At 36.1% G+C, this 19886-nt stretch overlaps 2 protein-coding genes across 3 annotated transcripts in view; one reads left to right on the forward strand and one right to left on the reverse strand.

Annotated features, from left to right (window-relative positions):
- col4a1 (collagen, type IV, alpha 1) overlaps positions 1-8128 on the reverse strand; it is a 77482-nt gene extending 69354 nt beyond the window's left edge. The window contains exon 1 of the mRNA XM_067408626.1: positions 7989-8128. Coding sequence (XP_067264727.1) covers positions 7989-8057 — 69 coding nt within the window. The 5' untranslated portion in view covers positions 8058-8128. The remainder of the gene's footprint in view (positions 1-7988) is intronic.
- A 190-nt stretch (positions 8129-8318) lies between these two features.
- Positions 8319-19886, forward strand: part of col4a2 (collagen, type IV, alpha 2) — a 141692-nt gene continuing 130124 nt past the window's right edge. For both annotated transcript variants that reach the window (XM_067408623.1, XM_067408624.1), the window contains exons 1-3: positions 8319-8456; positions 8894-8998; positions 9092-9143. In XM_067408623.1, coding sequence (XP_067264724.1) covers positions 8958-8998; positions 9092-9143 — 93 coding nt within the window. In that variant the 5' untranslated portion in view covers positions 8319-8456; positions 8894-8957. The remainder of the gene's footprint in view (positions 8457-8893; positions 8999-9091; positions 9144-19886) is intronic.

Below are 19886 nucleotides of genomic sequence, written 5' to 3' on the forward strand. Positions count from 1 at the left end.
TTCTAGAAACATTTTGTTGACAGTCCAGCAAATAATTTGTAGAGAATTTACATGTATATCAAATACTGAGTACCCTATAAACATGCATTTATTGGGGCTTCTTGGCTGAAAAGGGGAGCACATGTAAGTGCTTTATGAGACTTTGTGCTATTTTCTGAGAGATGAAAACAAATAAAACTCAGAAAATGAGAAAGAAATGTCCAGGATAAGGGGAAAGGAACAGTGATTCAGGAAGATAAACAGTTGCAACTGTTGCTTCCTCTGCACTGGCATTCCATCCACCCTCTCTCGGGAGATGCTGGAACAGTACGATCTGGTGTAGGCGGAACAGTGTGTAAGCCTAGTGAGGTCCGTCATGTTTTTCCCTCCAATTGGACCTCATCCATCCTCCGTCTCCCCACACACTCTCTCTCACACCCATCACCACATGTGCGGTTTCCAAGAATTAGACAGACAACCCACCCACATGAAACTTGCCAGTCTCAAGGGGCAGAGCAGGCTGAGAGATACGCACAGCACATAAGTCACTTGAGGAATTTCTTTCACTATCAGAGGGTGTGATAAGATGGATTACAGCACACAAACAGTGGTGTATTAACTACATAAAGTGCATAAAGAGAGCATGTGTATATAAAGACACCAAAATTTACGTTTTATTTAAGGCCCGAATATACATCATTTTTCATGTTCTGCTCTGTCTGTGTACAGTTGAGCACACAAGACTTTCAAAGTATACTTCATCGACTGTGAGCACAGGTGTATGCATTCAATGAGTGAGCACTTCCAAATGGATTTTTGTTTTTGAGTGCTCAAATCATTCGTACATGTGCTGTTCGTACATGTGCGAAAATTACATCCAGCCAACTGTCTACAAACTGGTGTTGACGAGAAAAGTATACTTTGAGTGTTAGTGCATTGACTTCCAATAACGACCCCATAGTTACCATAGATATAATATTGTTTACAGCTGCTCATGAAGCCTTGGGAATGTTTCAGCTCCCAAGGCTTCATGAGCAGCTGTAAACAATATTATATCCATGGTAATTATTATGGATTATGGTTAATCTTTATATCAACATGCGGTCTAAGTGGTAGACCAATCACAACTGGGCTGAGACATGAACTAAATAGAGCATTTCAGGGAGAGGGTAAAAAGAGGTGCTGCAGCAATGTACACTATACACTACTTTCCCCTGGAACTAGGAACTTTGGGTCAGTACTTGGTGTGTTTCGACCGCAGGAACCAGAGTCTAAATGAAGTTCCCGGGTAAAAAATTTCCCCTCAGAAAGTACCTGCTCAGGAGGTAGTACTTTTTCAAAGTTCCGGAACTTCTGGGGGTGGGACTTGAGCACTGAACATGCTGATTGGTTGAGTTCACGCAGCATTTTATTTCAACCATCGTTTTTTAAAATCTGTTGTGGTGTGTGCAGTAAGAGTTGTTTGCTATTCGAATCAACAATGGAGTTTAAAACATACTGATGATAGGTTCAGGCTTTATTAAGCTTATATGCGGAGGATGAAATCCTGCCGGAACTGGAAAGTCGCATGCAGTCCAACGTCACCATCTTCATGGTACTTAAGACCGCTATGGAAAGTTCCTGGGACAAATTGTTCTGGGGAATTTCGGTGAAAAACGTAGCTTAAATTAGTATAATGTGGGCATTTTAAACCTCATCCTGAGTGAAATACACTACACCTGAATATTATAGTAGATGAGATTTATATCATCAGATGCATTTATGTGGCCAAGTGTAAATGTAATACCCAATCAAACAGCTGTCTCACTGATCAAGACCAATGAAGTTACTAGGCTGATAAAATAAAGTGTAAATAGGTCCTCTGATTCATCTTTCAGGGTGTGTTGGGTGCACCCTTTTGTTTTGGCATGACTGAGTCCACTCAGAAATTGCACTACTATCAGTTAAGTTTACCGAGTTCACCTTCATTTACTTTGGCTGTTTCTGCACTGCATTCAAGTGGAGAATCTAATCTGTAATGCCATCCTAATGAAGTGAGTTAACTCCAGGAAGTGTGCTGGGGCAGTCACCACTAATCTGATATGAACTGGATACACGTGAGACCACGCTGACCTTATGAGAATCACAATTGATAAACAAGCTTGGAAAAACATAGTATTCAACTGAAACACATCCGGATCACCTGCCTTCCATTAATGTATAAATATAGATGAGGAAGAAGATTTTCTAAGTAAATAAAGTGCCACTGAAACACATTGATAATATAAACAAACATTTGTTTGTTAGGGATATTCTTCACCCTTTGTATCTGCAAGAATAAGCCTAAGGAAATCATTCCAAACACACATCTTTAGTCCTCATGAACTTCTTCTTTTTAACAAATATTTAGACTCCCAAGAGGAAAAACAAAAATTTATGGTGAACCACACATACTGTACCACGAATGCTGCAAGGATTTAGGGTGGATTTTGCGATACACAAAAGTTCTTTTTCATCCACTTCACCTAAAAATGTATTTAAATTGATTGAGCTCAGGATGCCGTCACTTTACAGTGTTCCCCTGACTTTTCCAATTGTTCGTGAAGGATAAGTATATTTAAAATATTTTTTTTTAGTGACTGCACTCCAATTATCCCAATTAAATGTACTGTAACTAGAAAAAGTAACTCGAAAATAATACATTTTCAGTAGAATTTTGCATGATATACAGTTGTGCTCAAAAGTTTACATAGCCCTTGCAGAATCTGTGAAAATGTGAATAATTTTAATAAAATAAGAGGGATCATACATGCTATTTTTATTAAGTACTGTCCTGAATAAGATATTTTACATGGAAGATGTTTACATATACCCTTGATTAATAATATTGTGTGTGGTTACCTGGATGATCCACGGCTGTTTGTATGTTTTGTTTTGTAATGGTTGTTCACTAGTCCCTTGTTTGTTCTGAGCAGTTAAACTGAGCTCTGTTCTTCAGAAAAATCCTCCAGGTCCTTTCCAACATCTTCTGTATATTTGAATCCTTTCCAGCAGTCAGAATCTTTTCACACTGAGGACAATTTTGGGACTCAAATACAACTATTAAAAAAGGTTCAAACATTCACTGATGTTCCAGAAGGAAACATGGTGTATTAAGAACTGGGGGTGAAAACTTTTTGTATTTGAAGATCAAGGTAAATTGTACTTAATTTATCTTCCAGGAAACATGCAAGTATCTTCTGTTGCTTCCGAAGGGCAGAACTAAATGAAAAAAAAAAAATAATAATAATAATAATAAAAAAAATAAAGATATTTAAACAAAATAAGAATCTTCATCAAAAATAAAAATCTTCATCCTGTTCAAAAGTTTTCACCCCCCGGCTCTTAATGTTCATCGTGTTTCCTTCTGGAGCATCATTGAATGTTTGAACCTTTTTTAATAGTTGTGTCTGAGTTCTTCAGTTTTCCTCTATGTGAAAAGATGGATCAGAGAATCATACAGTCACTGGTACTAGAAATGGTTCAAATATGCAAAAGTTGCTGGAAAACTGAAGAATTTGCAGGAACTGAAGGATTTTTCTGAAGAACAGTTGGCAGTTTAATTGCTCAGGACAAACAAGGGACACATGTACAGTACAACTATCACAAAAAATAAAAAAATAAATAAACAGCTGTGGATCACCCAGGTAACGACACAGTATTAAGAATCAGGGGTATGTAAACTTTTGAATGGGGTCATGTTTATAAAATCAGATTTTGGTTTTTTTTATGTCTTGTGGACTATATGTAAACATATTTTATGTAAAATATCTTATTCAGGACAGTACTTAATAAAAAAATAACAATCATTTTGTATGAGCCCTCTTATTTTGTAAAAATTATTCACATTTTCACAGATTATGCAAGGGTTATGTAAACTTTTGAGCACAACTTTATTTACATATTATGAGCATGGGAACCCTGCCTCCAAAAACAAGCCAATAACAACAAATGGTTACACCTTTTGGCAATTGTCACACACAATACAGAGCAAAACATTATTGTTCTCAGGGTTATTGTTGTTGTAGTTGTTTAAACAGAGTTCACAAGCCTGACTATTATACCACTCACAAATGGCATCAATTGCAATCCAAGGCAGAGGTGACACAGAGAGGCAGCTGTGGGTGGCACTTGATGGCTGTTGTACTAGGAAGTGCTGAGAGATTACAGATTCACACATTTTCAATGTATATTCATGCCAGAGAACAAAAATACACAGTTTAGAACAGCTCACATAATAAGGTGATACACGACGGGCATTGATAGCAAAACAAACCCTGCCGGAGTGATCAGGACCCCAACATACAATGGTGAGACTTGGTTGATATTCACATTTATGCATTTAATACATATGGTTTAAATAAAAAAAAAAAAAAAAAAAAAAAAAAAAACATTTAGAGTACACATCTTATCAGTCCATTCAATCCATGGGAATCAAACCCATGACCACAGTGTTGCTTGTGCCATGCTTTACAGTTTGAGATACAGAAGACGATGTACAGTAATCTAAGAGACATGAAACTAGCACAGCTATGTAAGGAATCTAATGCCAAGGACAATGATCAGTCATAAAGCTTAACAATTTTACACCCGGTTTCACAGGCCTAGGCCTTAAGCCTAGTCCCACACCAAAATGCATGTTTGAGCTGTTTTAACCCTTGTGCTGTGTTGAAAACCCTATCACACTGCTCTGACCCTTCTTGGTACAGAGTGTACAGGTTCATGACAAATTGTCACATCTGTCCTGGATGATGAGCTCCTTAAATGCCCTGATCTTTAATGGGGAGTGTTGCTCTACTCATCTCTACAGAATCCCCCACAGGCGCTCAAAAGTGTTAGGATTGAGTGTAATACATGTCCACAGAAGGTTTTTCACCTTGGGAGAATGCATCCTCATTGTCATGTTGAAAAAAAATGTCCAACAATGCAGGGAATGAGGAAAGGGTAACATCTTCCGTTTCAAGTATGTGTATTAAATTACACAGTGTTGTGGGAATTCATGAGAGCATTGACAAAGCACAACTTCCTCACTCCTTCAGCACTCATACATCCCTATATAAGAGCTTTACTACCACTGAACTTTACTGTGGGAACCAGACACTTCTCACTGTACTCCTCCTCTAGCAACACCATAACATTTTGAATGCTGTTAGATCCACAATGATTGATTTGGTCTCATGAGACCAAAGTATTGATTCCCAGAATCTATATTTTGTAAATGTGGGCTTTGGAAATGGCTAACTGACTTTATTGTGCTTTGGCTACAGTAGGTAGTTCCAGTGAGAACAACAAACATGCATGTCATTTCTGCAGGCTGCATCGTACTCTGTGAGATAAACAGTCACTCTTTTCATAGCGTTTGCTGGCTCTGAGACACTCACTTGGTATTTCTCCTGCTCTTTGTCTAGCAAAAAAAAAAAAAAAAATCCCTCATCACTAAATGAAAGCTTAAAATGAAGGCCTTAATATTTCAGGGGCCTTGGCACAAGTCCATTGTTTTTGAATTTCTGTGTTACTTTTGCAATATTTTCACACTTAAACAATGATTTGGTAATCCTCTTGTACCACTGCCCTCTTTTGTGCTAAGAAATAAGTCTCCTGATAGTTCTCTCCCAAGTGCTTCCATTGTTGTCAGCATTAAGTCTGAGAATGATTTAGTGGGCTGTATAACACTTTTAACTGTCAAGAAATTACTTCTTGTTTTGGTTCAACATACTAACCTGTTGATCAAACATTGCCTTAAACTTACACCAGAAAATTTTTATTTTGTTTTATTTATTAACTTTTAGGAGGTTGTACTCATTTTTGCTACACAACATTTTATCACCTTGATAAGAAAATCTTATTGTCCTGAATAATTTTGACATGCTTCTTTGGTAATTGATTAAGCAGACTTGCTGGAACATTATATCTCTAAAGAACCCTGACATTTCTTCTAAATAATTGAGTAATTGCTGACTTTCAGAAGTTTCAGAGGGGGTGTATTCATGCTGTGCACTGTATATATGTGAACATGAACATGATGAACACGCTCCTGAACACTAATTGTTTCTCTGAATTTGTACTCCCCCATTTATTTTCAGTGGGTGGTCATTTTTGACCAATATAAGCTCAGATCTATGAGGCCTACAATCAATCAGTTTCAAAAATAAATACAAAACCTGTCCTAATTTAAAGAAAACAAGTTGACAAATAGATTGAATCCAACAGTTGGTGATAAAATAGTTAAACAAGGGATTTACTGTATAAGCTTTGTAGGCCAGTCATTTTTGACCTAATCTTGGCTTATTTAAGCCCTCTCTGTGAAACCACGCCATAAAGTTTTAATATGAAAAATTGACCAATTGTAATTTAGTATGCAGAGAGTTGTGTATGGAAAATATGGAAATGTTGATTATATAGCTTATTCAATATCTAGCTATGCAACATACCAGTTAAAATCAAACTAATGCTTGTAGTAATGTGATAATCCATCAACAAATTCCATTGAAATACCATTGTAAAGCATGTTTTGGTATTCTGGGGCATTTGATTGCTGTCTTCATAAAGATATATTCCTACAAATATCTGCAATATCAAGTGCAGTTCATTCATCATGCAGATATGCCTGTATATCCATTCAGAAATATGACAAAATCACCAGATGAAACAGCTTTGTGAATTTATCTAATCGTTGTAACAATCAGTCATCATTCCACCTTATGGTCTTATCACCCAGACACCTATGATTTCCCGAATCCTTGCTCTGAATGTGCTTCACACTGGAGCCCGGCCCCCAGTCACACCCCCAATAAAAACACATGTCCAGTTTGGCTCTCTCAGATTACTGCATCTACATGCAGGAGAAAGCATTAAATGCATAATTTGTCTTGGGTAAAAGGTTTCCTGACTGTAACTCATTCAGAATTGATACTGATTTCTCAGATGAGTGGCAAAATGCCTTTAACAAATGGAAAACAAAGTCCAGATGGTTAAGAATAAGTTTACAGAAGCTTGTGTTAACTGTAGCGGGTGCATACAAGCATACAACACAATAAAAGAGAAGCCAATGTTGTCTGTTGTTTCCCACAGTCTAGACAAAAAAAGGTAGACTCAAACAAACATGGCTTTCAAAGGAAGACAGTCTCACATGTACTTGTTTTTCATAGTACAACAATGAAATAATTGTCAGAAATGCATTAAGTTGTTAATGTCTTATTGAATATTTATTCCATTCTATTGCACAATGCATATTGCTTACTTATTTTTTATTATTATTATTTTACTGCTTTTATTTGCAATGCTAAAAAGTAACTTTGAAATTGAAGTGAGGGAGGAGTGGGAGGTGAAGGAGTAATACAACCCCCAGATGAGACCAAGAGGAGTGGCAAATATAAACTGTAGAGAAAAGCCCAGCAGAAATCCACTATATGACAATACATTAAGCTACTAAAGCATCATGAGTGAGATCCACTGAAAGCACACAATCTCTTCAAATTGGAAACTATCTTTATCAAATTATTACTGTATTATTAAAACAACAAGCCACCAAAACCGTGAATAAATCTACAGAGACAATTGTTAAAAGATCTGTCGTGCTATAGATTGTATGAATATACTTCATGCACCTGATAATAATGTATACTAAACTGGAACATTTGTTATTTTAGCTACTTACACAGCATGGAACATATATATATATAAGTCGTATTCATATCCGCTTGTTTCTAATAAGTCATTTTACATGTGTTGTGCTATTTCTGGACACTCTTGTCGCTAAAGACACTTACGTTGTTTCCCATCCTTTAACTTTGTCAAATAGAAGTATTCGCACGTGAAAACTAAAGTGGAACTTGAGCACAAGCAAGTCGCGCGCAAGTTATACGCACTTCTCTGTGCGCGCGACTTAAGCCTCAAGAGCGTATAACGGAACTCCTTGTGTCCAAAATCTACGACATTACTAATAAACAAACATTTAAGTTAACAAAAGTTAGTTTTTTAGTTTGACTTACCTTAGCTGTGCTCTTGTCAATGCTCAAAGAGACCGTGAGAAGAAAAACAGTGACACATGGAAGCCGCATCTTCACACCTATGAATAATGTCCAAAAGGACACGCTGATGACGGATTCTTCTCCGTTTCAAGCAATTCTTGCCTCTCTTCTATCCGAGCCTGAACTATACGTTTGTCCGCATCTTTGCCCTAAACGTTATGTGGCTGTTGTTGAAAGTAATGTCTTGTAGAAGAGCCCACCACACCCCCTGTCAGGATCACGACCACCCATCAATACGCACCAACACAACCCTGTTTAAAACAACTATCACTCGCATTTCAGCATTGTTAGGGGAAGTTTAAGTTTTGGAGATCAGCATTTCCCTTAAAACAGCTTTGGCAAGGTGGATTTTAGGTGAGATATCCAACTTTCTGAAAGTGCGAACGCATCAGGATTGAGCGCGTGCGACTGGAGCGTGCGAGATCTGAGGTAAACTTCTGCCGTCACTTCACATTCAAAAACAGGCTTACGATTAAAAATATTGAGCTTAAATGTGCGTTATTGTACTTAAAGCTATCGAATAATAACAAAATAAAGTGTTTTGACATATCAACAGCTGGGACACAATGGTAGCTGCGTTTTAGGAACATGTTAGTTGGTTTCTAGCTCGTGTAATATGCTTATTAGTTGGTAGATTATATACGACCACCTTGAGCTAATGTTTGTTGCTATTTCATGATTGTTTATAAGCTAATAACAGGTTAGGCCAGCTAGACAGCAGTTACCATGTTCCAAAACACAACTACAGGCTAAAGCTGGATCTTTCAGCAAGGAACATGAGATCTACAAATAGACCAGTACATTTCCAGTGTTTAAAATATGCTTAAAACAGTGAGAACTAACCTCAGTCCATCTGTTACTTCCAGATTATTGAGTATGCAGTAACAGGACACTGGCATTGGGCAGAAGGAGAGATTTTTTCAGGCTCACATGGAGGGTGAGAAACATCTACAGCATTGGAACACATTAAGGTAAAGTCCGTTGTTTTGTTTTGTATTTTGGAAGCATCTGTTTTCCCTTTGCATACATATTAATTCACATTTTTTTATATATATATATTGCAGGTGTTTTCTGTTGTGCTTTGCAGTCCTTGTCCTTACGACAGAGGTCAACGCAGTAAGTGTGCTTTTAATTTTATTATAATTAAGTGCAGATTGTGGGGTAGGATTTGTGCCTCATTTATGGTGCAACATACTGAACTGAGTCCCTCAGATGAGTGGGAGGGTCCTTGTTTGTATTACAAGTTCCTCATGTGCAATTCCCGAATGTTTTACCATTTACAGGTCCTTGCAGTGTGTATGTTCCTTTAATTAAAATCATGTTTTTTTAAAAAAAACACTTTTAATTTCTACCATTCATATTAGGCTGAAATGTAACCGTTTCACAGTAGTAAAGTCCCACATCAATTAAGTATGGTTGTTAGTGGTAATATAACTAAATGGTATCCCATAGTGAGAGATTTGACACTGGCCTGAAGTTAATGAGGAAAATGTGTCCAGAGTCTGTGAGGTTATGTTTTAATACTCACAATCTGACACTTAATGGTAAAGTATGTGTGTATTCATATATACTGTATAAAATACACATCTGCTTATTTACATTTTTGCCAATGATGCCTTATATGGCTGGTGTTAATTTGAAAAACTATTTAAGATGAATAATGCTGCCTTAGGGTGAATTGTTTATTAACTGGAGTTTCTAGAATCTCCATAATGTTCCATTGCAACTTTCCAAGAAGACAGGGTTGTCAACATAAGGTACTTTATGTTTATTTTTTAGCAGTTCAGTATTTATTTTCCAAATATTTGTTTGAATAAAAAGTTGTGATGACATGGAAGTAGCAACAGATTTAAAGTTGTGATGAAACGGAAGTTCGGAAGATCTTTCATCATCCGAGTGTGATGGATTATTGAAAAATAAAAGAAATAGAGGCCACAATTTGGCTTTATGCATCGGTTGTTGTTTGGATTTTGAAATGTGGGCATTGCACTCAAAAGTGGAGGCAAATGAACGCAAGCTTGTGGTGGATTTAACTGGACTAAATGATTGGGGAAGGCTAGCATACGTCACCAGAGGGAAGTCTGTTGGGTCATTCCATGTCAATTCAACCAGAGGTCCCCGACTCCAGTTTGGACATGGAGTCACATTGAGGTCCCAATATCTATGGGATTGAACAATATAGGGCCTTAAAAATGAAGATTATAAAAGAAAAGTTTATTAAGAATGAGAATCTAGAAGGAAATGAATATATATTGAATACTTTTAGAGTTACAGGCTTGCAAACTTTGGAAAAGGAATATTTATGGCACTCAGAGAGGTGTGTTCTATGCAATTGAGCTAATAGAAAAAAAAAATGAGATACATTTCTAATTTTAACATTATTTGTTCTTTAGATATTCCTCTTTAAACGAAAAAAAATATCAGCTGAAAATACTGTACAATTTACCAGTTTACTCATGAAGCCACATTAAGATTTCTATATCTCTGGGATTGAACCATTGAGGGCCTTTAAAATGAAGACACCAAAAGGAAAGTTTGTTAAGAACCAGAATCTAAAAGGATATTAAGATATCTTTAATACTTCTTGAGTAACATGAATGCAAACTTGAGGCAAAAACACAAGAAGTGCTTTTTGCCATTTTTGAATGGACACTGTTGGCATATATTGCAACCAAGATTGCTAAAGTCAACAGATTTTACTAATAGACCAATAGACCAAACCAATCTCTGTGCAAAAATAAAATAATGATGCTGCCATGCATCTTTCTAAAGTCATTTTTACACCCCTGTAATTTGGCTTCAAATTTTTTATCCTCCTTTACAAAATCTGTGGCATTTACTATTTTGGCTTTCATAACTATTTATCCTTTCTACAGAAAAAAATATTAACAAAATCAAAAATTTGAGCCGGGGAAGTTTCCGAAATTCCAATTTGGCATGGAATAACACAGAAGAAGATCAAGTTTTGACATTTTGATTAAATATTACAAGGTCAAAAAAGGTTTTAAAATGGTTAGATGCATGTATTGTTCACAGAAATATCTATAACAAGAAAATTTAGAAAATAGATGAGTGAATTTTTTTTTTTTTTATTTCATGCTGACTTTAACTTTGTCTTTATTGGTGTATTAATTTGCTGTCATCATGACTAGGTTATCCAATAATTTTTCATCATAATCATATGTTTTGCTCAGATTAATAACCACCATTGGACAGAAAAGTATTAGCTTTACCATTGTACAACAGTCTCCCCATGTGTTGTGATGAGTGTTTGAAATCCTCTTGCTATTTGAGGATGATTTCAACATGAGGACATATTTCTTTTCCTGATCCACATGCTGATATGCATTTCTGGCCACCGCCCATCACCAGCAGCAAACACAGCAAGTTCAAAGGGGCTGATCGTTTGCCAGCTCTTCCTTCAGCTCTACCCTCATTCTTTTAGCTCTAGATCTGTGGTATTCCCCTTAGCATCTCATTTTTTGAAGAAGACATTGCATGTTGTGTAAGGCGATTTTATAATAGCATCTCAAATCTCCACTGACTTGGCTGAAACATGTCAATTCCTGCTTTTCAGTTATATGTCATGTTGAAAAGTCTCAAGTATAGATTCATTCAGTCATTCTCATAATGTCGTTCTCATGTTCTACTTTAGTTAGTTTCAGTCTGGTCCATTCCAAGGTTGTGTACTGATATAAATGTTCATTATGAACAGTAAGTGCTGATATTTGGCCCCAAAGAGATCTTAATGCAGTCAGTGGAAGTTTTTCTTTCAGAAAAATCTGTTTTCACTCTTTTTCAAAGTTTTACATGGTTGGAACAACACATCAAATGGAAAACTATAGATGAGATGCCAATACTTGTGTACAGCCATGGGAATATAGAAAGCGGTAACAGTAACACAACTTTTGAAAGGAAGTATAAATGTACATAAAGTTTTTTTTTATATATATACTGTTATTTAATTAGTTAACTTTTATGTATTTAAGTGTTTATCGTATATTATATGTATATTATATTATATAACCATGGGAAATGAGAAGGAAGCAACAAAACCTTTGGAATAAAGTACAAAAGTACAAAAAAAGTATTTCTTAAATACATTTTTTCAGATTTTGGGGTTACTGTAATTATTATTTTTAATACTTTTTTTCAGATTTTGCTCATTTAACTGGTTTAAGTGTTTATATGGTATAAAAATGTATAATTTTTCACATTTTTCAAAGGCCCTTTTGGTCTATGAGAGATCAGTCAGTTTTGCACAGGATCTTGTGGAGTGTTTCTACCAAGAACTTCCTCTACAACAAGGTATCAATATCATATGTATGTTTTTTTTCTTCAGAGTTAAACTGATTTCCCTTAATAGAAGAAGAAGAAACCTCCTTGTCTAAAGCTTTATCAGATTTTGTGCCTCCCTGATCCAAAACTTGTGACAGCAGTAGGCTGAGGCTGTGCATTATACTGGTACAAGGAGTGTAGTGATTTCAGGTTTCAGGCCAAGCTAATTTTAGACAGGCAATGATCCGGCCTACAGGGTATGATCATTGTAGGTGACCTCACATGGACAGTAGAGACTATTTGGTGCATGATGAAGAAAATTATAGATTCTCCACACAGTTTAGCACAAAATCTTGTTATTATTATGCTTGAATTCAGCCTAAATAATATAACATGGTCATACCCATACACATTGAGTCTCTGATTTTGAGCCTTATTGCAATCCAAGACCAAAAGCACAATTTGTATTGAAAATTGACCTAAAGTTTTGTTTGAGAGCTGGATTATTATTTACATGTTTAATTGTTGGTAAACAGTGGGTAACAGTTGGTCAATACTGTAGGTGTAGGTGCAAATGGATCTGGTTGCACATTAATGCATTTATTTAATAAACATTCTGACATACTGTATCTGATATACCAGTGCTCACGTCTGTCTTTTGAAAGGGAGTTTGAGCTATTTTACAGCATTTAATACACTTAAAGGTACAATAGGTGATTCTCTACAGAAACATTTTTTGTTATACTGGTTGAAAAACTTCTCATATCCTGATATCAATCGCTATGTTAAATGGTCTAAATGTATTTTTACAAAGATATATCTGGCAGTTGTGCGTAAAAAGTGCATTTTAGACACCACTAACCAAACCTCACAAAGAGAAACATTTACAGTGGGTTTAGAAATACATGAAGACTCATTTTTAAATAGTTTTATTCACTGACTAATGCCGTACTACAATGGATGGTCTAAACAGATGGATTTCTGGATGGTTGGTAAATGGCCACCATGTTCCTACAAGACTGCGACGTCAGCAAGGAGCTGGTGGGTGATGATTTGGGCTGGAATATTGGGAAGTGAGATGGAGGGTATTAAAATGACTTTTGCAAGATATGTGGAGTTCATAACTGGCCATTTTCAGCTATGGTATAAAAAGGAGGATAGTGCATAGTACAACGCACTATTGTACAATGCACTATGCACTATCCCATGCTGCAAAAAAAACACCACAGCAATAAAACTGTTTAAAAATGTATTTCTACACCCACTGTAAATGTTTCTCTTTGTTAGGTTTGGTTAGTGGTGCATCTTTACGCACAACTGCCAGCCTGCATGGAGAGCTTCTCGAGACTCCAGAGACACCAGCAGCTTCAAATACTTGTTTGCTGCTCAACACTGGCTTTTTTATAGCTGCCCTTTTAATACAATATTTTTTTTTGATAGGAACTTTCATTAATAAGCCTTTATCTGACCGAATTCTGCTATGCTCTAAATCACTCACAAATCTTATGATAATTCGATAATCTCCATTCCGTTTCACACAATATTAGTTGTTTTCATGCCTTTTGCACAACATTGCACCATTTCATGTTTTTCATCTTCAGAAAGATCTTTCTTCCTCCTCATATTGCATGAGAACTGTGAGTTGCTTCATAATGTGGAATAACCTCTAAGTAGGGTTTCCATAGATCTGGCAAATTATTTTGTCTGAGATTGATGCCAGTTATCTAAAAAGACATGGATAAATAAACGAACAAACATTTTCTTACACTCAAAAAAATGACTCTTTAAACCTACTTAATTTTATTATGGACAGTGGTTCCACACAAGCAAATTGTTTTTCATTAACATTAATGGAATTTTTTGAATCTATGTAAACTCCCTGTGTTGTGACAACACAACTGAATGAGGACGAATATATTTAAAATAGTAATGTCCAACCAAATCAATGTAATTGCTTCCCTGTAACTTAAATTGGTTAAGTTTAGTGAACATGCTTTAGTTTATTTAAAACTGGCCAAATATGTTTCATTCAACCAACACAAAGAGATTTGTTTCAAATAACACAATGACAGTGGTTCCATCCAATTAGTTTTTGTTACTTTAACTCAGTGATTTCTATTCAAAGCAGCATTTTTTTGTGTGTGTGATTGCCTTGTAGAGACAAAAAAAAGACAATATGTAACAAGTTATCAAACTGTATTTTTTCAGTTGCAATACAAGTGTTTTAAACAGTCATTACAATCAAGAGTCTTTAAACTTGATCTAAAATTACTTTTACATCAGACTGTAAAAAAGTATTTGCACATGTTAGAGTCAAACGTTTTCTACTCAGAAAAGTGAAAATTAACCTGGTAAAAATATGTACTTGGTAAAAAACCTGGTAACAAAATAATAAAATAAAAAGATTTAATTGTATTTATTTATTTATTTATTTATTTTTTTTTTTTTTATATTTACAAAAATGTCCAGATGGTAATGTGCTCTTCAGTGCACTTTATTGGATAACTTGTTGCCATCAACTTTTGCAGTGCTTGAAAGTATACCTAAATTCAGAAGGGTATCTCAAATTCAGTCCATATATTAGTCCCATCAACATGGTTGTTGCATATGGGACACTGCTATGGTCCTGAAGAACCGTTTTCCCCTTTAACACCACTCCAACATCTGCTAGGCTCTCTTCTATGTCTGCACCTTCAAGTCTTATGAAATAATTTCCCATCAAAGTCTTCTGAATCACCTCCTATCTGTATCCTAGGGTGGATATTTAAAAAAACAAAACAAAAAAAACAAAACAAACAGTACTCTTAAATTCATGTGTATTAACTTTAACAAAGCATTTAGCATCCTTGAAAATAAACAACATTTTAAAAAGCACATATACTCACCATATACTCCCAAATCAGACTGCTAGGGCCTTCTTTTGTGTAGACAGAGATTTGATTATGCACTCTCTCTTCACTTCAATGTCACCAGCCTAAAGATGCAAATAACAACATTAACCAAATATAGCCTTTACCCTTTAAAATTAAAATAAACAATCTGTTTTTTTATGCATGCTCATGACCAAGTGAGAGAATATGTTTTAAAGGGTTAGTTCACCCTAAAATAAAGATTATGTCATTAATTACTCACCCTTCGTGTCGTTTCATTCCAGTAAGACCTTTGTTCATCTTCAGAACACAAATTAAGATATTTTTGCTGATATACGAGGGTATCTGACCCACTCATAGGCAGAAACGTCATTGCACCTTTTGATGTCCAAAAAGGTAGTTAAAAACATGGTTAAAATAGCCTATGTGACTGCAGTGCTTCAACCTTAATGTTATGAAGTGATAAGAATACTTTTTGTGGTCAAAAACAAAAACATAATGACTTTATTCAACAATTGCAACCGTCATCATACGTAGTCAATTTAGTGCAGGCTTCCTTGTTTACATCCGAATGCCAACTCAGGATTGGCTGAAGCTGAACGTGCATTTGATGCTGACACAGGAGTCGGCCAATAATGAGCTGTTATTCAGATGTAAACAAGTCAGTCTGCACTTAGTTCACTACGTATGACAACAGTTCAAATTGTTGAATATAGTCATTATTTTTGTTTTTGTGCAAAAAAAGTATTCCCACTGCTTCATAACATTAAGGTTGAACCACTGCAGTCACATAGGCTATTTTAACCATTTTTTTAACTACCTTTCTGAATGTAAAAAGGTGCAATGACGTCACTGCCTATGAGTAGATCAGATACCCTCGTATTTCATCAAAAATATCATCATTTGTTTTCTGAAGATGAACGAAGGTCTTACGGGTGTGTGGAATGACATGAGGGTGATTAATTAATGACAGAACTTTCATTTTTTGGTGAACTAACCCTTTAACCCTAATAGGGTCTTTTTAGACCCCAAACGACGTTTGCTCAAATATATATATAAAAAAAAAAAAAAACATGTTCTTTGTCCAAATGACCTTGAAACTTTGTACAGTTGTTAACACTTTCTAGATCTACAAAGAAAAAAAAAATGAAGTGTTATATTAGAGTAAAAAAGTCACTCTCAGGGTCTTTGGGGTCTCCACAGACCCCAGTCAACAAAATGTAATTTTGTAACAAAATTGTTTTTAAAAAAATAAATGTAATTTTACTTTGTTTATTAATGTTTTTACTTCATATTTGTGCAGGATTTGTCATATCTTTTAAATTCATATAAATAAAATAAATAAAAATATTTTTTAATAACAGCTTTTTCTGTAAAATTCACTTTATAAAAGACCCACATTTCTTACTTTCATTCATGGAGATAACATGGATAATTTTACATGGTTTTAGTGTGAGATTTTTGCCCATCTTTTGAAAAAGGCAGTTTTAAAGGTAAAAAATGATCACTTTATCCAGTAAATTCTGCAGAGCTCCACTATTTGCTATTTGACTGAAAGACGCCTTTTCACAAGTTTTTTTTTTTTGATTCATATCTAAATGTTATGAAATCACAATTCTAACAATAAAAATTATTTTTTGTCAAAGTTTAGCAATTTTTTGTACTGAAAAAAAAAAAGTTTTTCAGTAATGTTGATTTTGAGGATGAATTTTGTCCATTTTCTAAGTGGGTCTCAAAATGTAACAATATTGAAAAACTGTTTTTTTTTTTTTTCCATTACAAAAAATACTAAATTGACAAAATTAACCTTTATTGTTATAATTGGGATTTCATAATATTTAGATATGAATCCAACTAAAAAAAAAAAAAAAACTTGTGAAAATTGTTTTAGTCAGTCAAATAGCGGAGCTCTGCAGCCATCTACTAGTAAAAATGATTAATTTTTTTTTTTTTTTTTTTTACTTTTAAAACTGCTTTTTCCAAAAGATGGGCAAAAATGTTACACTAAACCATGTAAAATTATCCATGTTATTCCCATGAATTAAATTTAGAAATGTGGGTCTTTTATAAAGTGAAATTTACATAAAAAGCTGTTTTTGTATAAAAACCTATTTTAAAAAATATTTTTTAATTTATTTATATAAATAAAAAAAAAAAATATGATAAATCCTCCAAAAACTGTACAAACATGGAGTAAAACATTATTAAACAGTAAAATTACATTTGTTAAAAAAAAATAAAATAAAAAAAAAGTATTGTGTTACAAAATTACATTTTGTAGCCTGGGGTCTGTGGAGACCCTGAAGACCCTGAGTGTACTTCCCAAATGACAAGGGTTAATACAAGGTTTTAATAAGTGTAGTTCTTCATACCTGTGTAGAGGGCACCAAGAGATGTTTAATTTTTTTGTCCAAGGACAACTCCTCAATTTGAATACGAATGTTGACACCAAAGGGATAAATTTAAAACAAAAAAAGTTATGAAGAGCAGGTTTAGCAGTTTTATTGTGCCAAACCATGGGTTCTAACTAACTACTTTTATTAAATCCTAAAAATACAATACAGTGCTTCACTTACCTTAGCCAAAACAGTTTTCTCCTTCAATGAAGTTGTGACATTCCTTTATTTCACCAAAGACGAACTCCAAAAACCATAATGAAAAACTGTCATAAAAAAGGGAATATCAGATAAAATGTCTCAAAAAATATGCATCTACAAGGCGAATGTGGCATTATTTGTACTTGCTTAAGTGAACTTTTACTGGGACTTGCATAGCTTAGAAACTACACTGGGAGGTTTTAGGAGATTATAAAAGGCTTTTCCCCATTTTCACAGACGAGGCTTAAGCTAGTCCTAGACTAAAATGCTTATTTTAGCTGTTTTAACTAAAAGCAACTTGTACTGATATATCTTAAAATATGTGGATGTCATTGTTTTATCTCAAGATGCACACCAGTAATGTTTTTTTCTAGTTTACGTTTATAAAAGCTACAATGCCCTAATTGAAATAATGCCTAATCCTGGCTTAGCCTAAATCCTGTCGGTGAAGGATACTAAGACTGTGATAATCAAAGACCAAACTCTGAAACACTATTCCAATAAAAGCAGATGAGCCCAAAGTACGAGCGCAATGCGTTTAGTTACACGATAAGCGTTTTCCTTCCATGTTTTAAACGCTTAACATAGCTATTAATAATACCGAGACAGCAATATAAAAATATCAAATTCTGTACATGTAACGATTCGGGACTCATGGTAAGATCCATATGCAAGCTTTTATTAAAGCAAGAGTGTGGTCGTACAGGCAGGGGTCAGATTACAGCAAACAGGAACAGGCGGAATCGTAGTCAGGGTACAGGCAGTTAGCCTGGTAATACCAGACTCTGCTACTTCACTTTGCTTCGTAGACAGAGTCTGGAATGGCATAATAGAGAAGTGTTTTCTCTCTCGCCAGGGGGCGCTTGTCTGAAGTTTAAAATCATTGGTTACCCGTAAGCCAATCAGATACGTTTAGTTATGACGTATGTTATGTGCCTGTACAGCCGCATCGAAGCACAGACATCATGCATCAAACTCAAATCTATGATTGAACTTCCACTGTAAACCTGTTGTAAACACATGATAAAACAAATGTTTATCAAACACTCTTCTTGTTCTGGCTTCAGTTTGAAAAAGAGTTGAATGTTCTCCATAACAGAGCGAATTGCATCCCGTGTCTCGTTTCCCATTTCCGCGGTCGTTTCGGTTTTCGATTTCTCTAACCTACAATGTAAAACTCGGCGCTTAGCATCTACGTCACGGCTCTCAGCCCGCCCTCTGTTCGTTGATTGGCCCGGCTGTTTCCAGACTGGTGGTAAACAGAAAGCTCTGACGCTGTCTCAGACTGAGTACAGAAGCGAAATGAAATTGAGCGGAAGTAGGAAGTCTGACGTAGTCAGGCTAACAGGCAGTAGGTCGAGGCAGGCAGATATCACTCACAGGTCGGTATACAAAGCAAGGGTCAGGACAGGCAGCAACGGGTCAATAAACAGGAAACAGACAGGAATGGTAACAGACAAGCAGACAGGGAAATAACGCTCGGAATTGTCACATGGTGAATCAAGACTTCGCGGTGGGGTGGTGTGTGTGAAAGTCCTTTATAGTCTTGGTAATGCGTGGCAGCTGAGTGTGGTGATTAGTGTAGTGATTTGTGGAGTGAGTGCAGGTGAATGGCAGAGAGGATTATGGGTAATGTAGTCCGGGAACTGACAGGAACAGACGGTGATCGTGACATAATGTCCGCCTCCCGGAAGGCGCGTCCTCGCGCCGTAGATGGCACAACTGGGGAGGGGGGGTGGGTGCCCTGGAGACCTACAGGCAGGAGATACTGGATGTGCAGGCGGGTATGGAGGTCTCCAGGGCAGGTCCAGGAACTCAAGCAGCCACGGTGGGTGAGGGGCCTCGGCAGGCCATGGCGGGTCAGGAGCCTCGGGCGGCCACGGTGGGTCAGGCGGCTCGGGCAGCCACGGCGGGTCAGACGGCTCAGGCAGCCACGGCAGAACAGAGTCTATAGGCGACCCCAGCAGGTCAGAGTCCATTAAGGGCCATAATAATTTGGAGGCCCTTAACGGCCATGGTTGAGCAGGGTCAACCACCCACAAGCTCCCCACCCTCAGGTATACTGCCCCCCCCAAAAAAGTTCTTGGGGATTTCAACGGGGTACGTTGCGGGCT

Source organism: Chanodichthys erythropterus, chromosome 14 (assembly GCF_024489055.1).
Source record: "Chanodichthys erythropterus isolate Z2021 chromosome 14, ASM2448905v1, whole genome shotgun sequence".
Taxonomy (NCBI): Eukaryota; Metazoa; Chordata; class Actinopteri; order Cypriniformes; family Xenocyprididae; genus Chanodichthys; species Chanodichthys erythropterus.